Here is a 24983-nt window from a genome sequence, read left to right on the forward strand (position 1 = left end):
GTTCCTGTGCTCACATTGTTAGTGAGGAGCTGCCACTGCACTTTTCCCAACTGAAAGACATAAAGTGCAGCTTTTCAGCTTTCTCACAGGTGGAGAAGGCAGGATGACATCTCTGCCCACCTTCCTCTTCAGGTTGATTATAAAAACACATTCAAATCTGAGTTACTAGACAGATATTTCCTCCAAGAGGAAAAGCATGAACATTACCCCTCTAGCCTGAAAAGCAGCACCTAGTTAAGCTCTTGATTAATGCAGCATGATTAAGCCACGCTTCTAAAGCTAATTTCTTTGTCTGACTCCCCACAAGACATTTGTAAAACAAAAATCAATCGTTTCTCTAAATATTTATAAAGTTTATTTTAATAATTCAGTTGTTTTCAAAATTGTAAATTGACTGAAGGTGATCCATTTGCCTCTGCTTCATAGCAGAGCACATTTTTTTAAAACTACTAAGTGGAAATATTTCTAGAGTAAACACTGTGGGGGCAAACAGATGCAATCTGAAAGGTGAAGACAAGGGAAAACCAATCCTAAACATTCAAACACAGTGACTGGCTGTCAACTGGCTATTCCCAATCTGGAAAAAGATCTAATAGTTATAACAGCCAGGTCCAGAAACCCCCAAGTAGCATCAGAGAAAGCAATAATTCAATAATTAGAATCCTTAGAAAAAGATTGAGATTGTAGGATATCCATGTGTTATTGTCAAAGGAATGCCATGTCCTTGGGTCAGATTCCTTGTGGTGTCCCATCTCAAAAAAGATAAACAGATACAAAAAGGAAGAAGAGGGAAGAAAACAAGCAAATAAATGTGACACAGAAATGATCCAGCACCTTTAATGGGCCGTGGCTGAGAACTGCTTTCCTCAGTCAGGGGACACTCGGTGGCTGAGGAGGGAGGTGGCAGGATCTATAAAATCGAAAGTGCCGTGGAGATGAGAGATTGAGTGTTCCCAGCTTCCCAGAGGAGCATCAGAGGGCTCTGAACACAATTAGAATGTGCATTCAAAATAAGTGAAACCAGGTCCTGTGCTCGTCTTGCTCAACTCTGCAACTCATTGCTACAGGATGCTGTAAATGCCCACATTTTATACTGGCTTAAAAGTGATTAGACACATCAAAGACAAAACTGCAGGGAGGATGATGGAATGCCATTGGGTCACTAGGGGCTGGCAGAACACAGCAAGCATGTTAGTCCTTCCCAGCTCTGTTGTTGTACTCGTCCCTAGACAGCAGTCTCTGAGCCGCTACAGAAACAGAACAGGCAGGGAAATGAATTTTAGTCTCACCACAAAAAAATTTAAAAAAACCCTGAAAGCATAATTCAGTTTCTTAATGAGGGAGGGAAAGCAAAAGTTCAGCTTTTGGCAGGCTTATGACAGGGAATCCCACTTAGCAATCACCCAGAGGAGCTCACGGCTTCGTTAGAGCACCAGACCGACCGGAGTGAAACCCCTTGTTATGAGTGAGGTTCTGCAGGAGGAAAAAACTCCTTGCAAGAACTTAAAAGATTTTCTTTTCCTCCACATAACATTCCCCTGTATGGCTGATGTGATCAAGGAAATAAAGTAATTCATGCACAGTGTCAGATCCTGCCAAGTCCTTTTTGTTAATGTGAGCAGGGGGACACACAGTAGCTGGCACTGGGAGGTTCCAGAGCTCCAAGGGTGCTGTGTCACTCCACTGCATCATCCCACAAATTCAGCTGAGCTTCCTCTCAGGGTCCAGGGCATACTGATCTCAACTAACACTAGCTCAGCTAATCTTGCCAGCTGAATTAAGGGGCTGATCTGTGAGAAGTCGAGTGTCATCAAATCACCTCAAGCCCAAGGAATCTAATTTTGCTCAGTGCTGTCCTTGCAGGCTGTGGCCACTCTGCTAAACAACCTCTGTGCACTCACAGAACTCCCCTGTGCACCCACTGCTGTTTCCCAGGCTATTGGACCTGCTCCTCCACCTTTTATGTGATCAGGTCTCATTGTGGAAAATGTGATTTCCGCTCCAAACTGTCCCACGCTGCCCACAAGAAAATAAACACGTTCTCCTCTAACGCTCCACTCACATGGGTACATTTATCTCCTCAAAGCTGCCTGATGCTTGACACAAACAGCTTAAGATGTTGCAGAAAAAGGGGATTCTAAAAAGAGTGGCCTGCTTTAGGCAGCCCAAAGAACCACGCAGCGAGGCAGAATCACAGACACCCACACGCTACTCTGTGTCATCACCCTCATCACTCTTCCCAACAGGAGTTTTAGGGCAAGGCTTTTTTAGTGTTGTGTCTTTCTTGTGTTGCTCTGGATCCTTTAATTTACAAGTCCTTCAGCTCCAGCTGCTCAGGGAGGAGCATTTCTCTTCACTCACGAAGTCTTGGCTTGGAGTAGGAGGAGGGTCCTCCATTTCTGAGGCTTTTTTTACTTCCCAAATTCTGTGTGTTTTCACTACTCCAGCACTCCCAGTGAAACGTGTCACCTAAATATCCCATTTGGGAGACTCTGGGATGGTGCATTTAAAAAAAATCCCACACTTTCAGGTACTTTACTCTTAGCATGGAAATATCATGCAAGATATAGTAGAAATAATCATAACTTACTCATGAAATGCATCAGTGTACATCTATTTTATAATGTGGACATATTCCTTTGTGTCTTACCTTAAAATTTTCATGAAGAACTTGTGGTTTAATGTTAACCATACATAAAAAGCCTCAAGGACACCTGAGAAATACTGAGGTATTTAATGTCCAGTAAAATTTACTGATGATATTAAAAATATTTCCAGGTTTCTATAGAATATCGTTATATGTAATCTGTCTTCTGTGAACATCCCTTTCCCTCTCACAGATATTTTTGTCTGACAGACTGGAATGACATATTTTCAGGGAGCATGCAATATTTCCAGGCTGTCAAGTTCCAAACATTTTCATGCATCTGTATTTTGCCTAAAGGGTGTATCTATTCCTGTCATTGGAAGTCACTTAGGCAGTAGGTTTGAATTCTATTCCTGGCTCCTGCCAATGCCACGTGTCCTGCCTCAGTGATTTCGTTTCTATATGCCTCAGTCTCCCCTTTCACCAAAAAGGGCCATTAATTAAGTAGCCACAAGCAGGAAACTAACCAGGTATTTACAAAACAGTTCGAGATTTTGATGAAAACAAGAGAAAATATAATTTTAGTTGTTACTGACAACATATTCCTATTTCAAGAATTAAGCATTCAATCCAAGAAGAGAGAGAGAAAGGCATTTGACTGGTTATGATTATTCATAACATCAGTTCTCAGTTATAAGTGACATAATGGAGAAGATAGAGGTATAAAGGAGATGGTAAGAGTGTCCCAGAGCAGCTCAGAAGAGCACAATTTGTCCTGTCTGACTGCAGAAGAGATTGAGGCAAATTACTGAAAGGGATGATCTTGTCTCAGTGTAAAATAACTGAATTTCCCTTGTTTCTGTAACAGAACATTGGAGTTTACCTTTCCTCTCAACTCAGGGATTGCTGCAGTGCTTTGTTTTGCAAGATTATACTGAACTGGGCTGACCAAAGCACAGGATCTTCATTTCTCACACAGAAAATGGCATCCCATGATTTTTTGTGTTTAATGTTCACATTTTCCTTTAATTTTAATCATCACACAGGACTACAAATAGGTTCTTCTGGGTATTGAATCATGATAGCTTTTCTACACCCACTTAATATGGAATTAATTTCTCCTCGGCTTAAATAATTGTGATCTAAAAGTGTTGGAATTCCTTTCCCCTCAGTAACTCCCATGTTATATCCTGAGTTTATGGAGATTGATGCTTCTAATGGACAGTTCATATCAAATTCTTGGGCCTGAAGATTCATGGATGATTTTCAAAGCCCAAAGTCTCTGGGCTAAATCTGGGGATACAAAGTTTTGGCTTCAAACAGCCAGAGAATTGCCAAGGATCAACTGCTCTTATTTGCTTTAACTCTCTGTTTTTCCTGCTGCTTCTACTTTACTTTACTGTGCTGTCAGAATATATTTTTTACAAATTTTGGCCTGAAAGAAAGGCCAATTAATAGGATCTTGTGCAATTGTCCAACTGAACAGGCATAGAAAGGTACCATAATTAACATACAGAAATAATTTATGACAGACAAAAAAGTAATTCACAAGTCCCCTTCAAGATAAGGATCTGATTTCTAACTGATTCTCCTTCAAACAAAATAAAACAGAGATGGAGCAAGGAGAAAATTCTGTATCCATAAACAACATGTGGATCAAAGTAGGATTTCAAGGCTATTCCTTACAAGATGATGACTCTCTGTTTAACAGTAAAATAGGTCTGCACGTTGTCCTTGCTTTTGAAGTGTAAATAGGAGATAAACCTAAACTGCAGATCTGGAACTTCAAGTTATTTTTAGCAAACTAGTTAGAATTGGTACATCAGCTCCTTGCAGCATAAAACAAAGAGATGATTGCAGTAAAAAAACCTGAAACACAAACAAACCCCCCAAAAACCCGATCAAACAAAACCTTAAATTCACCCTGAATGTTCTTAGGTGGCTTTGGAAAAACTGGCCTGTTCCTGCACCTTGTTCCAAACAATTCTGAGGCCACCAAATTATTTTGGAAAAGGTGCATAAATCAGATACAGAATCAGAACATTTCCAAAATCACGAATAGACCTTTCCTCGGACTCTGACACATGAATTCTTTTTAAAGTAGTGGCCCAACAGCAGCGAGATGCTTTTCAAAGTCTTTTCAGGTTCACATGAGTAAGATCTGGGAGTTCACTGCTACAACTTTGAGGTGAGTAACCCAGATAGTGAGGTGAAGGCTGAATTAATTCACTCAGGTATTTATGAGATCATCTCAACCTTCACGTTTGCTGGGTCTGCTAAAGCTGTGACTGAAGTGTAATGACAGGTGGAAAAAAGAAATCAAGTACAAACTTCTACTGGATAATCAAACATAGAAAAATAGAGATAAGGCTTAAAAGAATGTATTTCCTGTGTTTTGAAACCTCTTACTGAAAGAAACCATTAAAATGTTGGCATATATGCTGTTTGGCATTTTTTAAATCACATCTGAAAACCAGTGAAAGCAAAGACAGTTTTTACAACTCAGAACTTGTTCCCACAAACCCCAAGTACTTTACCTTCAAGGAGTTTGGTCCCCAAATTCAAGTCAGAAGGAGTTACATTAACTTCAGTTTGGCAGGTGTTTTTGCAATCCCCAAAGCTGATCAATCAGCACTTTCATCAGTGAATCCTCTCCTTGAGCAGATGAGGAGTATGAGGGAAGTCCTTTCAAAGCCTGGGTGAGGTACTGACTGTTGTTTTTGAAGACCTTTTCTGAGTTCTGATAGAGTTGGTTTGGCCACTATGCCAGTTCTAGGAAATCTGGAGCAGGAATAGCAGAGCCAAAATAATGCTCCCACATAAGTTATGTTGATTTATTGGTAGTATCCTCATAAAACTCTGTGCAGAACATACCTGACAGGTATTTTTACATAAAGCAAACACAAGGGCAAAGCAGCTGAAGTCAAATAATTCTCTTGTAGGCTTCTGTCACCTTTTCTTTTCCTTCTTATGTGCCAAGCCAGAAGAAGGCATGTTACATAAAGAGAAGATCCTAAAGTGGGTCAGACCCAGTCCCCAATGCTGATCATTGTCCAGGACTGAAACCCTGATCAGCAACTCTAAACTAATGATGGAAGATGAAAAATGCACAAAAGAGAGATCACACAAGCAATCAGTGTGACAGAAGGGATTAAAACCACACAGGTACTATCTCAGTACCAACAGAAAGCAGCAGGAGGAAGTCTCAGAACTCAGGACAAAAGATAATAATAAAATCTTTACAAAGCAACAGCAGAAATTATCTCCTAATCGCATGGCAAGCAATCATTGATTTAGAAAGGAAGGACAATGCAAGATGGAAACAATATTTAAAAACCTTGTGGCTACAAGAAACCTAGTTATTAAGAGCACAATAATGGCAACACTTAGGAAGCAATACCACTTCCATGGTAACTGGAAAAATATGGCCAGTGGTGCAAAGAAAGCGGTGTAATTTAATCATATTTCTCCCTTGTGTCACCTCAGTTTCACTACAGACTGAAGAATAATTTTTGGTACCATCCCTATTGAATTCTAATGATCAAGTGATTGTCATGTTCCTACATTCGTTTTCAATGCACAGCCAGAGTGTAATCGAATATGGTCAGGAAATAACTGCTTCAAAATGTCTGCTCTCCCTCCACTCTTGTCTCAATTAGAAATTGTTTATGTCCAATTCATTTTCCTTATTAGCATGATTGGAAAATTTACCTTGAGTGCCAAGCCAAGCATCCGATGTACTGCATTCCATAACGTGCCAGAGTTAATTTGACAGCAGCACCAATAAAATCCCAGGGAAAGACAGGAATGTGCAAAGTCTTTGTGCCACACAAGTGAAGCCTCCCCGTGAGATCTCCTGACTTGGCCAAAAGCTCTGTATGCAGCTTTTCCTTCAGCATCCACCTCAACCACGCTTTAAAGACTGCTTAGCTCTCATTTAGGAATCAAAATGCACTGTCAGAACTGCATATTAGGTACATAATTATCTCAAACTCCTCAAAATGTGGTGTTTTGCAGGGTTTAAGGAACGTCATAGCACACAAAAAGCTTATTTGGCCTCCAGGTGACTGAGCCTGAAAGGTACTCTCAGTAATTTTTCTTATGTTGTGAGGTTCCTCTCACTTCAGTCTCCTTTGCTTTTTTTATGCATCCCAGCCAATTTTTTACATAGTAGAAATATTCTGCATTAGAGAAAAAATTAAAATCACATGCTGTCTTCGGTGCCAGATCAAGTCTGGGAATGAGACACAAAGCTGAAACCAAGTTCTTGAAAGATGAATGTAATGACTTTATGTGGTTCCATCAGGATGTCACGCACTAATAAACTCCCACGGCTTCATTTTTGAAGGAGGCTTGAATTGATATCGTGAAATTCCTTCGCCATTCTTCCACTGATTTTTGTTTTTCACCTGCTGGCAGTAATTCACCATTTATATCATATTTGTGTATTGTTTCTATACCATTTAATGTTCACTTCTCTATATCTAAGAATGGTGCAGGGGTGATACTTTGTAAACATATTTTCATGGGTATATCTAGGGACTATTCACAAATCAAAGGATTTAAATTGGAGAATTACATGAAATCAGTGTGGATAACCAACCTTTCTTTTTTTTTTCTTCTCCTCTCCCTCCCCCAGTTGCTCTGTACTTTATTCATAATCTCACCATAAAACTTTAAAAGTGAAATGCAGTTTGGGCTTGGCTTTTCCTTTCCCCTGTTCCATAAGCTTTCTGTGCTTGAAACCCCTTCACTAAATCTGCTTTATAGTTCAACACTGTCCCTGTGCTCCTGATTTCTCAGATATTCATGTTGAAAATATTTAGTGAGTGAGACCTTTTGTCTAGAATACATAATTTCTTTACTTTTAGGAAAGCCTGGCTTTTTCTGAAGCTAAGAAAATAATCTATAATTACAGGTAACCATGAATCTGCCTCTGGTCTAGTCACTGCTCCTGTGAGCTCACCACTTCCCAGCCCAAACTGCATCAACACAGAAGAAGTTGCATTGAATCAGCAGATTATACCTTTTAAAGGAGATCATTATGCAGCAAATGCATAATACACCACCAGCAGGGCTATTTTGTGATGCTGCTGTTCAAGAACATGAAAAGAGCCATTCAAAATAACGTTAAATAGGAGAAAATTGCATATATTTGATTTCCTGAAGATCTTGTATGATATGATGTGCTGGTCAAAGTTAATCGGAAAGGGGGAACACAGAAAAATTCTCAACTGCATTTACAACACCTACTGAAAATTGTGAATACTGAATTTTCAGTCTTTTCTAACATGACATAGAACAGTTTGTGTGGGTAACTCTTCATCCTTTTTTTTTTTTTTTTTTACTAATCTGCACATATGTTCCACAGAAGGGAAAATACTCCTCATTGTCTTAACACCCATATGTTTTACTAAACTTAAAATGCTTGAAAGCAAACAAACAATATTTTATAGCAGCCACGCAGCAAAGAACCTGAAAGGGTTTTTATATGAAGGTCAAAAAGTTGTAACTGGGAAAGTAACAGTTTATTTTACTGACTTTTTGAGAGCATCAGATTACCAAGATGGTTTTTAGTGGGTTGAGTTGCTCTCTCCACTGGAGACTTTTCTTTTAGTTCAGAAGCCTCGTAGCCAAGGAGCAGGAGCATCCCAGCAGTTGATAGCAGGAAAAATGAGATACTCTGCAGTGGGAGTGGGAATGGGATATCTCACAGCATGTTTGCTCTCTGCATTTTAGATAAAAGCCTAAATAAATGACTGCAGTCAGAACCTAACAGGCATCCACTGTGCACCACAACCATGATGTGCAACTGCCTCTCTTGCTGGGAGGATTATCTGCTGCAGCCACCGCATAATGAAGTGTTTGGATTCTTGGTAAGCAGATAATTCCACGACGTGGGTAACAACGGGCACCACGCAGAGCTGGTGCACAATAAGCATCTTGTAGGGGGTGGTGCTGAAAAGATGCAAGGGCTGGAAAAGCAAGAGTTGCACGGGGCAGAGTGCAAGGTGGAAGGGCTGCTCTCTGCCAGGCCTGGGGCTCACAGCAAAGCATTTACTCACTCACACACGTCGGACACAGCTGGAAGTGCAACTCACCGAGGGAGTAAAATTACAGCCCACAGTGAAACAACTGCCTGTTCTCTTCACCTGCCTTGTTGCATTTTTCCAGGACTGATCTTACACTGTTTGCCCCGTTTGCAAGCACTGACTGCTGCAGAGACTGGGAAAGGCACCCAGGAAACAGAAACCTAGATGTGATGGGCAGGAGGCTCCAATTTGAGAGCACTGAGGAAACAGTAACCTGGGTTTAATGGAAAGCTGATACGAATTTAAGAACATCGAGGAGCTTGATACCAAATACCCCAGCGTGGAAAACAGTAAACAAATAAATTTCCCTCTGGAAGAGACTTCATATTAACAGGGAAACTGCATTTCAGCAAGGACATCTTTAGTCTCATAGCAAAACCAAACTGTCCAAGGACACAACCTATTACTAAACTTTCACTACATCCTATTACTAAACACAGTTAAACCTGTGACTAAACAGTAAAAACTGTTTGAATTTGTCGAAACACTTCATAGACTCTTGTGCAAGTGTGCATAAAGGAATGTTTTCATTAGGCATTTATACTTGCTGTTTAAAATATTTTTTTCATGCACTAAACTTACAAAGGTCTGCAATATGCCCTAAGCCCGTGTGTAAATGTGTTCTGCCCACCTGAAAATTCAAGCCCTTATGAAAACAACTCCATTCCTATCAAGGATATTTAAGTCAGTCAAAAGTTGCAGAGGAAAATGAGATCAAAGAAAAGAGTTACTTGTATGCAGCAGATCAGCCTCCAAAATTGGGCCTTATTTGTGCAAAATAAACTGTAACACCATCACCCAACCTTGGTTACATAAATGAATTTTAATTTCCAATATATCTTTTGGGGAAAACAAAAAAAAGAAAAGAGTAAAACTAACCCAAGCTACTCATTTGGGGGTTGTGTTGCAGTTTCTTTTTGGAAATATGACACTCTTTCATTTCTACCTGCAGATAGACAGTGAGAAGCAGTTCTAATATTTTAATTATTTTGAGGTTTTTCTCTCTTATAACTTGAAGTCACAGCATCACAGAATGGTTTGAGTTGGGAGGGACCTTAAAGACCATTTAACTCCACCCCCTGCCATAGGCAGGGACACTTTCCAGGGACCAGGTTGCTCCAAGCCCTGTCCAACCTGGTATTTAACCCTTCCAGGGAAATGTTTCTCTTCCAAGGTCGTGTTCAGAAATAAGCATAGTGTGGAAACCACGTATTTCACAAGTCCCCTTTCACAGGGTCATTCACGGAGGAGCTATGAAAAAAAACCCAAAACAAAACAATCCAAACCCCAGGCCTGGAATCCCTACTGCCCTTTCCTTAAACAGAAATCCCTTGCTGGGCAAAGAGGAACTTTTTTTTGCCTCACTTTGCTGCCTGGCCAGGACCAGGATACCAAGGGAACCCGCAGTGTGAGAGCTGCTGAGGTACCTGGGGGTGCAGGGGACACTGCTTAGAAACCAGAGTGGGCTTTTGCTGAATTATTAATGATACTCCAACATGAGAACCAGGTCTTGAGGGTGTTACAAAGCATTTAATCAGCAAGTAAGCAGCTATTTTTAGTAAATATAACGAAAGAAAATTGACAACAATTCCAGCTCTTTTGCCAAATACCTGCAGTGCTAAAGCTTTCAAGTTAAGACTTAAAAAGCGCTGGGGAAGACTTGACTCTGACAGATGTCTGAAAACACTCAGATACACAGGTAATGAAAACGTATTTTAGAAAAAGCCAAACTCCTGGTGGTAGAAAATACCCTCCAGTGTTATCTCACAGGAGCTTTTCAGCAAGCAGGAGCCGACCTTGAAATGTACTGGTGAAACACTGTTTGCTTTTCTTTTTAAGAGCCTGAATATAACGTGGGCAAGGCTCAAAAAACAACGCAAATGGACACAAATCCAAGTGCTTACTGAGGCCACTTCAGACTGGACAGGGACCAAACTGATACCGGGTACTAATTATGATAAGATCAAATACTTTCAGACTCAGTGTAAGCAATTACCAGTTCAAATCCCAGAGGAAGAGGAGAAAGGGATTTGAATACTTTCCCTTTAGTTGCTCACCCCACTGACTGTTCTTTTACTCAGTGAATCTGACTCCCCGTGCACTTCATGTTGACAATAAGGTACATGAATTTCCTGGGAGGAATTATATAACTCTAAATTAAAATTATGAACAGCTGAAGGATAAACAGACCACATGGTATCACCCAAACCAGCAAAACACTACCCCACAAATGCCATGTTCCCAGGAATTACTGCTTTTAATAAGTTAATAGCCAATATCTAAGTGTCATGAGTGGAATAAAGTGCATATACAAGCAGTAGCAACTAGTAAGAAGTGTGCAGTAAGCAACCTTAATTGGAACAAAAGTTAATTAAACCCACCACTGAGAATCACAAAAATAACTCTGACTTTATCTCCTCATGACCTCAATGATGATATTGTTGTTTCCCAAAGTGTTCTGCCCCACCTAGCATGGCATAAAAAAAATGTTCTTTCCATCTTGCTGTTATTGGAAGAGGAGAAAACAAGCAAAAAAATCAAAAATAAACAAACAAAAAAGGGTATTTTATTCCCCTTTTTCATTCTCTGTTGCACATTGAACACTGTCTGTCCAGTGGGATTGGTACACAGAGCCTCTGCCTCATGCAAATGGGCTTTGGGAATCAGAGCATGCTCTAAAAGCAAACAGCAGGTTATTTAGAAAAGTGATTTAAAGTAATTAGAGTGAAGTCATTCCATCCTGATACAGGCAAAGCTTGCCTAAGTAAGTTTAGTCAATTAAGCTTCTTTCAACTCACCCACCACAGTTCCTCCTGCACATGAACGTGTCCATTCTCCCTTCCTCTGGACACTGTAAGAAGTCATTTTCTCACTCTTTGCCCCTTATCTACACCAGACACCTAAATTTTAGTTGAAATATCCCTGATATCGTTCATGCACTGTCTTTAGTTACATCTGACAGTAATGAGAGTGACCTGCTCGACAAACAGCACCAAACCTGCACTGCTGGTTTTGCTCTTCCCTTTCCTCTGCCTCTCCATAAATGTACCAATTTTACATCTCTGTGCTGCAATAAATCCTACAGCAAAACTCCTCCTTTCCTTGCAAGCTCCAAAATGCAGGAGATCCTGCAGGGGAGGCTCCCAGGCTTTGCTGAATGCCCAGAGGGCACGTCCTGCCACTGGCCAGGTGACTCAGGAGTTGTGCCCACAGCCCTAGAGAAGCTTTTCTCAAAATCAGAAAGTGGAGACTCCAGGTAAAACACCTCCCCCAGAGTGGAAAAAAGGTCTGCATGGAGCCTCCTGCTCACAACAGGGGAATTAAGAATGCAAAACCTGTGCTGTGCTGACACTTTTTGTGTTTGGGGGTTTTTAATTTTCCTTTCTTCTCTGGGTATTATTACAAGAGACCCAAGTCTGATCCCTTGTGACTTTTTCTCTGCTGCTTCTCTGGTTTGGAGTAAAGAATGTTAACAAGACAAATCTAGAAATCTAAATTAGTCTTCAGTTTATTTCATAGAACATTTGTTCCCTCAAAAAACACCGGAAAAAAAGGGAAAAAACACCCAAAATTCCTATAAAGACAGATAAAAATCTTCCCTCCCAGTTGTTGATATAACATAAAACTAAGACATGAAATTAAGATCAATAACTCATTTCCTTATGCATTCTTGAGAACAGCAACATAATCAAGGAGCATAAACAGCACCAAGTCATTTTAGGTAAGCAATGTGCTTACAGAAGAGCTGTTAAATAGGATCTAAATAATGGGGTTTTTTAATGCTGACTTTTTTCTTTACACAGGATGAGGCTTAGAGCAACAAAACCAGCCTGGACCAACCTGTCCCACACAGTTCAGAGTCATTAGGACATGTACAGTCCCACAAAGGGATTTTTCTTGTCAGCACCTGAGGCAATACAGGAACCACCAAGTGAAGCCTCAAGCCCCAAAGGCCTATTTTTGAACAAGGACAGACACTTCTCACCCCTATAGAATAAAATAATCCCATACTTGTGGGTGTTGTAGATGTCAACAGCATTTTCTAGACCAGAGAAACAGTTTTACATAGGAAAGGTTTGATGTTCTTCCATGTGCCAGGTGGTTTAGGACTAAACTGATCCTTTTTCAGAGCAATCCTTGCTATATTAAAAATAATTGCAAATCTCAGCAGCGGCAACTGAGTTAGATTTTACCTTGTAGGCCAAAGACTGGCTCAGACACAAGAACAAGTGGGATGAAACTCCTATAATTTATAAATGAACACATCCACCAGCAGATCTGAACCTGCCCAGCTCGGAGCAGGGGTCAGTGATCCCTCTGTGTGATCATCAGTGCAGTGAGGAAATGAGGCACCTGAGGCCTCCCAGGAGATTATCACCTTCCTCAGGTATCCTCTGGCCTCTCCTTTTTTTACATTATAAAACTGGAAGAGTAAAATGTGGCATTTCAAACAAACTGCATGTGTGGACTTCTAAGTAAATTGAAACCTGTGTACCTTTGAGACTTAATTCTTAGACCAGTCTCTCTGGGACTGCTGGAAAAGCCAATGCTACCACCATTTCTATAAAATTAAAACAATAATAGTACAGGTGACTGTCAACAGAAGTCTTGCTCAAAGGAAAAAATAATTTATTCACTTCATAATCCAACCCAGCATCTAAACTCAAAGTGTTTATTTGAGAATAAGAAGCCAGAATAAGTTCAACTCTAAAGGTAACATCCAAATAAATTAAGAAATGTAAATGAAATGATTCCCCCCCCCACCCCAAATCCAGATTTCTTTCAGTGAGATTTTTAGCCATGACTTTCCACTAAGTAGGAAGAGGAGGAAATCCAGCAAATAAAAATAAAATTTCACAAGGGAAGTTGGTCACATGTTCATGGCCATTTTTTATATCATTTCTCCTGCATACACAGATGATTAGTAAAAACTTCTACGTGTTTAAATATTGAGGAAGCTTTTCCTCAACCTGCAACTTCCCCAAATAAACAAATTGAACTAACTTTCGCTTAGAGCAGCCATGTGCTTGGCTTTGCATTCTCAGTCCCAATCTCCCTAGACTAGAGACAGAAAAAGAACAAAGTCAACACCTCAGAAAGTCCAGGAACAATTATTAAGAGACAAACTCTCTTACAATCCATCTTGTAACTTATCTACTCACCTTTCCTCGTCGCCAAAAGATTTATTTCTAAAACTGATGCCCATAATCAACAAGAAAACTCACACCTCAAGGAAGAACATTTCCTCCCTCTTCAAACAAGCAATATTTAAAGACACCCTGAAGGAATCCATCTGTGCTAAGCTGTCCCAAGCCATCTGTCTGAAACCATTATCAGTGATGGAAGTGCATAAAGGTCACTCTCCTTCCCAATCTGGTATCATATGATACGAAACTGAAAATAAGCTCATGTGGTGGCAAAATCTACATGGCATGAAATTTTGGTTGTGCTGCTTGCAATCTGAACAGCAAGGCAGGAGCAGGAGCAGAGATCACACAATAATTTGAGTATCCCACCATCATTTATGATGACACCAAGCCAGATTATAGCTGTGGGTGTAGGTGTACAACCTGCAGAGTTTATGTCCACAAGATAATCCTTCAGTGAGTTTTAGAGTATAAAAGTACTCACAGAGTGCTTACTAACAGCAAGCTCTCATAGAGCTGATAACTCCTGTTTCGATGCCATCTGCATCTGGCAGAGAGAATACACCTGAGTTCAGAGTAATGATGGAACCCCAAATCATCTGTAGTATGGCAACACATTTCCTCAGTGATGTGAGCTACAGCAAACCCCACGGATCCAACTTCCTCCTGCAAATACTGTGTGGCACCCAAAGATTCGATCTTTATCATCAGATCTTTTAGTAATCCATAATGGTTCAGATATTGGATAGTTTTGGCATCCCAATGAATTTGTTGACATATTAGTGGGGACATTCCCATCCTGTGCAATTGTAGATGTAAGAGTCATTGACCTTTAGCAGCTTGGCTTCTGTTGACTGTCAGCATTAAGACCAACTATGTACTTCCCCTTTACTGTTAAATACAACTTCCTTTTTTTTCTTTCCATCGTAAATGGACTTAAAACACAGGCAACAAGCTATCTAATGGATTATCAGCACATTATTTCAGGTGATCTTTCTGGCATCCCCCAAACTGGAATGATGGAACAGCTTTAGACTGTGAAGCCTTTTGCAAGACATGAAGGGAGTCACTTTGCAAAAGCAGGTGGAAGGTGAGCACTGCCCCTCCATCCCCATTTTACCTGTTCTGCACCATGCTCATCGCCATCCAGTCCGAAGGGTAAACATTCTTCCCAATGAGATCTTTGAACATTATGAATGTTTCCATCAAGAAGTCCTAGAACGACAAAATATTGTCAGGTGGTGGCTGTGGAACACAGAGTTTCTGCTCCCCTTTGCTCCCAGTGAAGCCAACAGAAGAATTCCTGGTGATATCAGCGAGGCCAGGGTTGGAACTGCAGTCTTGTAGAATAGGAGTCTCAGAAACGAAATGTCTCCAAATGAAAGCTAAAAGCCATTACACTGAAGTCATTACCCTGGGATCTTTAGAAAATAAAGGCAGAGATGAACTGAGGAAGAAGTTGTAGTAAACAATTAAAATTGTTGAATTTTTTTAATTAATTAAGCAAACAGTCTCACTAGGCATAAAGAATAAATAGTTTTGAAAAATACCGGATTTTGTTTTATTTAGTCCAATTTAGTCCATATTTAGCATTCCAGTTATGGCACCACTCTGACTTCAAGAAAGAGGGGAAAGTGGTCAGCTCTTGGCAAGTGCAAGTAGTGCCTCCAGGGACAAACTGCCCAGGATTGCACTGATGGTGCAATCAAACCCTTTGTCAACATCCTGACTTACTTCAGAGTTATGTCAGTTGTGTAAAAAGACAGACATAAGACTATGGAACATTGTGACCCCTGGCACAAACTAGAATGTACCCCAAGAGTCAATAAATGATGCCATAAACAACTGGCATACAAGGATGCACTGCAAGAACAGGGAATTTACTGCATTTATCCTACAACATTTCCTGGAGCAGGAATAGACACAACAGTGAAAATGAAAAGTGGAAAGGGGTTATCACCATGAGTGAAGTGGGGAGGGAGGGTTCAACTAGTCGAGGATTGATTTTGCTGGGGTTTTTTGTTGGTTTGGGTTTTTCCCTCCACAAAACAGTTTAACACGAAGATCCTATTTATTCTTGATCATTACATCCCCACCTCGGTGCCAGGGTCAACAAGAGACATTTGTGTCTTTCCAAATTTCTTTCCAACACTTACAACGTTGTCCAATGTCACCAATAGAAGAGGGAGGCAACACAGTGACACAGGGACAGAAAATATACAGAAACAGAATTAATTCTAGGAAGAATCAAACAAGATGCTCCACAAAAATACTACTGCTTTTTCCACAGGAAATGAAATGCTTAAAATTAGTACTCACCACTAGTTCTGAGCTTGTCTGAAAAGTTTCAATGTACACTGAATAATGCTGGTCACTCATCTGGTTTAGGATGGCTGTCATGCACGCCACAAAATGACTCTGAAAGCAAACCAGACACAAATCAGCACACGTGGATCGCTTCAGGTGTTGGATTGTACTCTTTCTGAAGCTGGAGTACTCAAAATGCCTGATAAATCCATTTATCCATGCAAAAATAAATACTGTTCAAGCTTTTGCAAGCCCAGATGAAAGAAACATGCTAAGAACTCGAAAAGGATCATTCAAAAGCTGCCCTGCCACATGGAAACACACACTGTGACAAGAAAACTTTATCTATAACAAAATACAACCCAGTATCACCTTAAGACTGTTAAAAAGCACATAAAGTTGCCCAGGAGTCTTCCCTTCAGAATTCATAGGAAGAAAATATGTTAGCATCAACATTTTCTAATAATTTTAAAAACATAGACTACTGAAAGGAAGAAATAGTGCAAGAAATGCTATTTTTTTTTACATTCTGCAGGTGTTAAAGCAGCAAATACAGAACTCTCAAACTTCCACAGGATCCTGTGACCTTCATATCTCAAAAACTTCTTTCAAAATTCCTCTAAAGGAAATATTTTATTTTTCCCAATTCCCCAAGTCAAAATGCTGAAATCCATAACGTGATTTGTAACCCCGTGTTTTCATGGAATTTACTGAAAGCCACATTCATCTCCCAACAACAGTAGTAAAGATTTGAAATTTTCCTTTCACACAGTGAAGAATCCTCCTTACTGATGCCTTTTAATTTGCTGATGTTTTAAAAGTGAACCTGATTGAAACTTTGTTTTAATGAGCGAGCGAAGTTGAGCACGTAAAACAATTTTCCAGATTTTCTCAAATCTTTTCTCAGCAGTGGGTCAGAATTGCTCCCGGGGGCTCAGCAGCCCCTCTGAGCAGGATTTGATTGCCCCCTGGAGCTGCTCGGGGTCTCTGTTTGATTCACTTTGTCCCTCTGTTCCACCAGGGACACGTTACCATCTCATCTGCACTGTCGCACCCAACCATTTTGTCCCCACTCCAGAGGAGGGAATCGTTCCTTCCTCGGCTCCAGGCTGTGACCACTAGAGGTCTTGTTCTTCCCTCCGTGAGCTGCTGTTCGGTTCGCGCTGCCTGTTTTTTATTTATTTATTCCTACGTGAGCAGACCCAGCACACTTCTTGCCTACAACCAGCGAAAATTGCAACCTAAAGGAGCCAAAATACCTTCTTTTGGAATAACAGTGACGCCCGTGAGAGCCTTGCCTACTTTTTTAAGGCTAAGAAGACACATTTTCTGCAGGTAACCCAAAAGCTTTCAGGTAAGAAATCGTGTGTTCTCGGGTACTGATGCTCTTCTGAAAAGAAATGCTGGGTTTCCCGCAGTAGTAGTTCACTTTTACAGTTCTGGAGCAGACGAATCTTTTCTGTGATGTTCCCTGCATAGCTGAGAGGAATAATGAGCTGCAAGGGATTCAGTGCTGAAATTGTGTGGGGGTTTCCTTCTCGTGTCTTGATTTTTAAAAAAGATAACCAACAGAAGTTAGAGAATTGCCGTGAAAGGCAGCTTGTGTTTTTAGCAGCTAAGCATTCGCTGCTGAATGCCTTTCTAGACTCAGGTTAAATAATCACTGCTAGAAATAAGTAGCATTTCTTCACGAGCATTGAAGGGATGTATTAGGTTGCTTAAAGGCATACAGACTTATTTCCTTTGTTAAAACCAACTTCGAAAAATGTGTCTATATGTGTGATTATGGTACAGCATGAATGTAGTGACTGGGTTTGGTGATTTAAAAATTAACAGACCACAGCATGCCTTGAAAATAAGCAGAGACCACCTATTGCTGTGGTTGCACTCAACCTGTCAAATTCACCTCAGAGGGACTGAATGATACAGTAAAAAAAAAAAAGTGACAGTAAAGATGATTTGCTACAAAAACTTCTTCCATCGTTTCCACATAACTGTAAAGCAGGAAAAGACACAAGTACTGCTTGATCTCGAGGCATTTTCTCTCCAGCAATCTCAGCTATCAGAAATCAGCTGCCAGCATCTTTATAGGTTAAAAGCTTGCCCCTCCCTCCTAATCCCCAAACGCCAGCAAGAAAGATTTGCTTCTCAGAGGCAGCCTCGGATCTCTGAAGTGCCCTCTCCCTCCTTCCCTTCCAGCATTGCCATTCTCACCGCCACAACTTAAGGATAACAGAGGGTTCTTCACAGCTGTGATCAGATCTGCAAATATCTCGATGTATTTACTGAAATTCTCCTCTGTGGGGTTTAAATGCCTCTTGGTGCAATGTGCAAAGAGCATGGACTGCCTGTAAATACAGTAAGTCCTGCACAAGAACCAGCTCTCACACTTGGATCAGCTGCATGTTCACTGGACAGACAGGAGAAATTCAGAGTCACACCACAAGCTAATGCTTGTGATTTAAAAACTTATTAAGTCCAACGTTGTATGTAGGGATTGAATGGTATAACAGAGAAGGCAGAGAAGTTCAAACCCTAACAAGTCATTCCAGCTGCGCTTTGGCTTGTTAGGATTCATCCTGTGAATTACGGCAGAAAATGTTGATTAGAACTAGGTCAAATGGATAAAAAATAAATGTATCAAAGTAAACACTTGACTGCTGAGATAATGCAAAGAGAAGCAAGTCAGCACTACTATGAAGAGATCTAATAAAATGCGTTTTTTCAACTTGAAAACATTCATTTCTATTTAAATACAAAAGAACCCATAACAGAAACAGCACTGAATTCTATTTTTTAAATAATAGATAATTCTCTGACAGCCTTTCAAAAAATGTGTAAGGAAATAAGGAAATCAACAGTATTGAACACTGCACTTCAGCCAGGAGTAAATAGGTAGTCAAGTGAAAGTGAGAGGGGAAAACACGTCAGGAGACATTCAAACTCTCTGTCCACTTAAAAAAATGATAATATTTTAAATGAACTAAAACGCTGCCTTTAGTATAAACACTGCAAAGTGGTGGGTAAGGTAAAAGAAATTCTCTTTTGGTGGAGCGTCTACGAAATACAGCGAAAGGAATCACAGATTGATTCTGTAAAACAAACAGGGCTCGCTCAGGTCAAGCAGGAAGAAGGTGGAATCTCTTCCACGGCTGTCAAAGTGCAGATTAGCTGTGGGTGCAACGTTTTTCGGGAAAAGCAACGGCTGAGGCACATCAGGGGGATGTGAGTAAGATGCCAAACTTCAACACCTAGCAACTAAAGCACACTCTGCAAAGGCACATGGTGACAGGTTGCCGTAGTAACTTCAAATAGAGGACAAGGATGAGGCAAATGCACGAAAAAAACAACAGGATTAACATGGAATGGAGCTATGTTTTTTATTCTAATCTAATAGAAGCCTTTCAGTGGCTGCAGGGTGGGCAATCCTCGTGCTGGAAGTTCTGGAAGGACTTAGGAGGATATTTATTTCATGGGGGCACTTAAGTGACATTTACCCACTCTACCAACACAGAGCCCGAGTGTAAATACATAACCACATGTACAGCATCAAAAAGCAGACAAAATAAAACCATGAATAATTCCTAATAATCCAAAGACCTGAAGGCCAAGATGATGTAGTTATTTTTATATTCCCTTTTCAGCAGAATATTGGATGGTTTTGAAATGCTCATTTTGCTCTCACAACTGCTATAAGGTGAGAGGACTCTTTGCAGAGCACCTCACAATCTCTACTCACTAATGATGGGCTGTGTTAATTAAAGCCCAGTTTGCTGTAGTGGGCAAAGAAACTTATCCAGACAATCCAAAGTTTTTGAGGTGTTTGCAGCAATTATACTACACAGATTGTATTTGATTCTGAACTCCCTTTCAGGTTAAGCCAGAAGATTTCAAAATCCATTGTGTGTTAGAGACAGTGATTTAAAAGTGATGCACAAAAAAAGGGTGACCAAGAATTTCCATGGTTCAAACAGTTCTCTGGTTTGGTTTGGGTTTTTTGTTCAGAAACAAGTTCCAAAATCTTTCTGGAGGAAAAGGGATAAATATGTCATCTAAAATGTAATTAAAGCAAAACTAAGCAACCAACTATTTCAATCTAATGTTAAAAATCATCAATATTTATGTTGGACCACAAAATATATCATTGAGAAGGTCTCAAAAAATCCTGTCTTCACAGAATCATTGAGTCATCACATCTGTTTAGTGTCATGAGCTAAAGAGCAACACAATTGCAAAAAAAAGCATGGCAGATGCTCAGTGATGCCACAAAGAACCACAGCAGCTTGAAGCCACAGTTCCTCAGAAAACCCCGTTAAACCTGGAGAACTGTGGCATATGCAGAGGTTGAAACAAACATCTTGATCATATTATGCCAACACTAAACAATGCAGGTCTGAAAGGAAAAAACAAGCAGAGTTTGAAGTGAATTGCTAATGGAGTAGTTCTGTTGCCTCTCCAGAAATAGATGTCCCTGCCAATGCATGAGCTGTCCTAAAATGTACTGTTTCTGCAAAGGCACAAATACATAAACATTGGGACAGGCTGCTATGCAACAACCTCGTGTGGTCCTCACGTGTGAAGTGGGAAATAGCTCCTCATCCAGCCAGACCTGGAGCTCGCCAACGAACACACCTCACTAATGATTAATTTACAATAACATTCAGCTGCTCTTAGTAGGTCTGAGTTTTTAATTTTCCATTTATACACTCACACAGTTCATTGGTTCTGCCTCCTTGTGTTTCATAGCTGAGTGAACAGGAGCTCATCCCACACCTCACTGACAGCTCTGGATTTCTGACTGAAAACATGCTGGGCTGGTTTAGCTTGTTCTACCCTTTCCTTCACATTCATATGATGTAGCTAAAAGGATGTGCAACTATAAAACCAGCAGCCTACCAGACAGAACAATACAGAACAATCCTGTAACACAATGAGGTAGTAACAGCAGCTGCTCTGTAGGATTTTAAGACATGTTACAAGTTAGACAAGCAAGACAATCTCAATATTGTCTCATTTAAGTCATACCCAGATGTAGATAAAAGCAGCAAAATAATGGTTATGGGTATGGCATACAAGAACCTTGATTTTCTTAGAATATATCCTTTGCCATCTATTTTTGGAGTATTTTTAACTCCACATTTGTTTCCCAGCAATATATATATAAAAAGAAAAATTCATTCTCTGCACTATTTTTGCTGCTGCTGAGTTTTGTTGTTTGGTCATTTTTGTGCCATAAATCCACTCCAGAACTCCTGTCTCTGGCTGGGATGAACACTCTGTAAGTGATTTACCTCGTGCTCAGGTCTGTGTTCAAACACAGTTGTGTAATTTAGTACTTCTCCCACAATATTAACTTCATGTTCATCTTCAAGGTGCGTGTCCCAATAAATGATGGATAGTATTATTTACAGTGAGGTTGGGAGGCAATCACTTGGCATGAGCAATCATTGCTTGGAAGCTGAACTGGCTTGTCCAGATCACAGGTACCAAAAAAATGAGCTGTTTCACCTCCTCTCTTACCCACTGCTGTCACACTCCTGAGCCCAGCCCTGCTGGATCAGACGAAATCTTCAATCCTGGCCTTCAGGGATCTGTGCAGCTTCTTCCCTCCTCCTCTGCAATCCACTAATTACTTCCCCATAATTGCTTGAGCTACTTTCCAGACGGGTCCCACGGGCCAGAAGGAGCTTCCTGCCCTGGTACATGAGATATCCACCGGGAAACCTGGTGCTGTCAGGCTGCTGATTTCCACAATTCCTTGTCTAAAGTGCTATTCCACTGCTCTGGTGCCACTTAACTTGAGGGGGGCACTCAAGTGACTTGTCCTGCCAAGTGTGCCAGTGCACTCACTGCCATGCTGGAGATAATGCAGTCAGGATTCCATAGAAACAATGGAGCTACACACACAAAATACAGGCAAATAATAAGATTAAAAGTACTATCCATGGTTTATTTACTCTAGCAAAGACTGGCCAATCTCTTGCATTTAAAAGGGCTGGAAACCAAGCTGGGAACTTGCAGGAAGGGATGCAGTGGCTGGGAGAAAGGAGTTCCCTGCCTGGAGGGACAAGATTTAACAGCAGGAAATAACCCAGACAGCAGAGCAAAACACATCAGCTGCAAGGGACACCAGCACTGGGGGCAAAAAGGGCAGAAGTGGGCAACTTAAACTCATGAAAGTGCAGTAACATCTTTTATTTCTAAGCTATATATTTTAAATTTGCACCCACTGTGAAGATGAATGTCTTGGATGATGATTCACTTCCTTAAAACTAAACAGAGCCGCCTCCTGTATTCCCAGAACTAAGCCATTCTATTTGATTTTGCTCTTTTTTCAGCTGCACTCACTGAAGACAGAAAAATGAAATTAAATTTCAACTACGATCAGAGATGAGACTAATACAATATATTTGTGAATGGGTAAAACAAAGCTTTATCACAATAGTTCTGCTTAAAACTGCTGAAAGTCAAAACATCCCTCTTACTTTTAAACTGATCTTACAAAGAAAACAAGGCCCAATAAAAATCATTTTCCAACAACTCACATCCATTACACTAAAAAATCTACCCACTGTGTTTGTTTAGGATCGATTAATAGCAAGTAGCAACTGTTGGAACAACTTTCTTCCATGTCTGAATTATTTTTCATATCTAAATTATATCCAATAGGGGTTTATATTGGGTTCTTAGTTCTTATGTGACAGTGGGCTCCACTTTGACCCAATGCAGAATGTCCTGCTAGTGAATATTCCACAAACCACTACCAAATGTGCCTCCTCCTTAGGTGTGGGTCTCTTTAAGGAGCCACTTGTAAGATGTCCCAGTTGGTTCATTCTCAGTGATAATGAAACAGAAACAAATCATCTGGAAACTATAACAACATAGAGAGAAATTTCCCAAATATTGTCTGCACCAAGAATTTGGGCACATGCTAAACTCTTTTAGGGAGATTCTGCCCTACTAACACATTGTCCTGGGCTCTGGCAGAAGAAGGAATGCTCCTTTAATGACTCTGTGCACCAGCCCAATGAGAGCTGGATTTATTATGTGCTTACAAGAAAACTAGAATGAAGATGGGAGGTGGCATTTCTCTGAGTAACTAAATCAGGGCTTTATTTTAGCACTTGGGTTTTCCTCCTTTTTTTTTTTTTTTAAATGAGAAATAGAGAAACCAGTCAAAAGCCTGTAAAAAGTAAGGTCATTAGTAGAGGACATGAACAACCTTCTAATTACACAGTTAAGATACATTTATCACCATATATATACACAAAACACTCTTGTAGAAGCACAGGAGAGAAAATAAGTAACATCCACAGCTCAAGTTAATAAAGAAAACTGCTTGTTTTTCTTAATACAAATGCTACACTCACCAGATACTTGGAATTTGCTTTTAAATATATTACTGCCTTTGACTGCAGTGTTTGGAGAACTGGCTTCATTTGTATGTGCTAGGCAGTTCTAAAGCTGTACCTACTTGGGGAGCTGCTAAACTGGACTCTGGGGCTGGGACAGCAGTTTTGCCAGTGAAGAGAAATGCACATGAAATCCCAGAGTGCCCCAAGACTTGTGCTCCATCAGGAGTGTGAGTGCCCCTTGGTTGCTCCATGATTGCAATCCAGGAGCCTCCAAATCCTTAAAAAAACTGCAAAAGGACAGGACTGAATTGCTCCTGGTGGTTCTCAAAGCACATCCCACTGCTCACAGGTGACACCTCTGCTACCCTGGCACTAAACCCTTCTGACAGCAAATGACGTCCTTAGTCTGAAATTCAACTCACCTCCCTCAGAAAAACCCCAAACATAAATCCTCCTCAGAATAATTGGTTGTTATTCCAGCAGGTCTTCCCAAACACAGACTGGGTTTCAAACAGCTTCCAGCAATTTTGCAAACACAGTCACAAAAATATGATGTAGTGCCATGTCATCTGACCATCTGAACTCCTTCAGAGTATGACAACTGCATGCCAAAAAGACACTTCCTCGTGTTGTTTTACTGCCAAAAACATTCAGGGCTATTTGCTCAGATTTATTTTTCCTAATCACTAAACTAGGATTTAATCCAAATAGATTGCCTTGCTAACACCTTCTCCTGAACAGAGCAAACAAAATAATGAGTGTAAACACATGTTAGTGAACTGCATTCCTGGTAAAAAAACAAACAAAATCGGGATCACACACATATATGAGCAGACTTAGGACTCAGAGGGCCAGAGAAATGGCATATACAGAAAATGCAACTTGTTATGCCTCAGATATTTAGTGTATGCATCTCCTAAACTTAAAAGCCTCTTATTTTTATGATTAGTCACTGCAATACAGAATGTGTGGCAGCATCAGTATATACCTAACAACACATACAGGAAAAAGGTTATGATTAGAACTATTACAACTTACACCTCAACTATATTTTCCATATTAACAGTGTTGGATTTAATAGCAGTTTCAGAGCTGTGTTGCTGAAGTTGTTCAGAAAAGCTTATTAGATCATGGTTGGTAGAATCATCCTTATTACACCCCTCCTCTGAAGGGATACAAAGGGAGTTGTTTATGAAGAAAGTAATTTTTTGTCTTATTAATTCTATAGAACTGAAAGACCAAACACCCTGTAACATCACATATCCAAAAGAATTTTTAAGGTATTTTCACAGAGATTTTTAATGATATCTTGGTGACATAATAAGCAAACTCCTTTCCCATATAAGTCAGCACAAACCCATTAAGCTGAATGTTACATTTCTGCTTCCTGAACCTGCATCTCGTGATTTATTTGTGTAGTTCCTGGTCAAAGACTCTCCAAACTATTGGCTGCAACATTACAATATTAAGGCAAGAGTCTGGACAGCTGGAGAGA

General features: G+C 40.3%; 2 protein-coding genes across 4 annotated transcripts in view; one reads left to right on the forward strand and one right to left on the reverse strand.

The window, feature by feature from the left end:
* Positions 1-24983, reverse strand: part of DOCK2 (dedicator of cytokinesis 2) — a 166292-nt gene that overhangs the window by 49590 nt on the left and 91719 nt on the right. For both annotated transcript variants that reach the window (XR_007628557.1, XM_050311875.1), the window contains exons 28-29: positions 16146-16244; positions 14947-15041 (exon numbers count right to left, since the gene is read on the reverse strand). Coding sequence is in view for 1 of the 2 variants with exons in the window: in XM_050311875.1 (XP_050167832.1) it covers positions 14947-15041; positions 16146-16244 (194 nt within the window). In the remaining variant the exon portion in view is untranslated. The remainder of the gene's footprint in view (positions 1-14946; positions 15042-16145; positions 16245-24983) is intronic.
* Positions 17290-24983, forward strand: part of INSYN2B (inhibitory synaptic factor family member 2B) — a 30596-nt gene continuing 22902 nt past the window's right edge. Inside the window, exon 1 of one of the 2 annotated variants that reach the window (XM_050311877.1) lies at positions 17290-17487. The gene's annotated coding sequence lies outside the window, so the exon portion shown is untranslated. The remainder of the gene's footprint in view (positions 17488-24983) is intronic. The other variant, XM_050311876.1, reaches the window with a different exon arrangement.

This window comes from Myiozetetes cayanensis, unplaced genomic scaffold, assembly GCF_022539395.1.
Source record: "Myiozetetes cayanensis isolate MyiCay16 unplaced genomic scaffold, myiCay2020 scf17, whole genome shotgun sequence".
Lineage (NCBI taxonomy): Eukaryota > Metazoa > Chordata > Aves > Passeriformes > Tyrannidae > Myiozetetes > Myiozetetes cayanensis.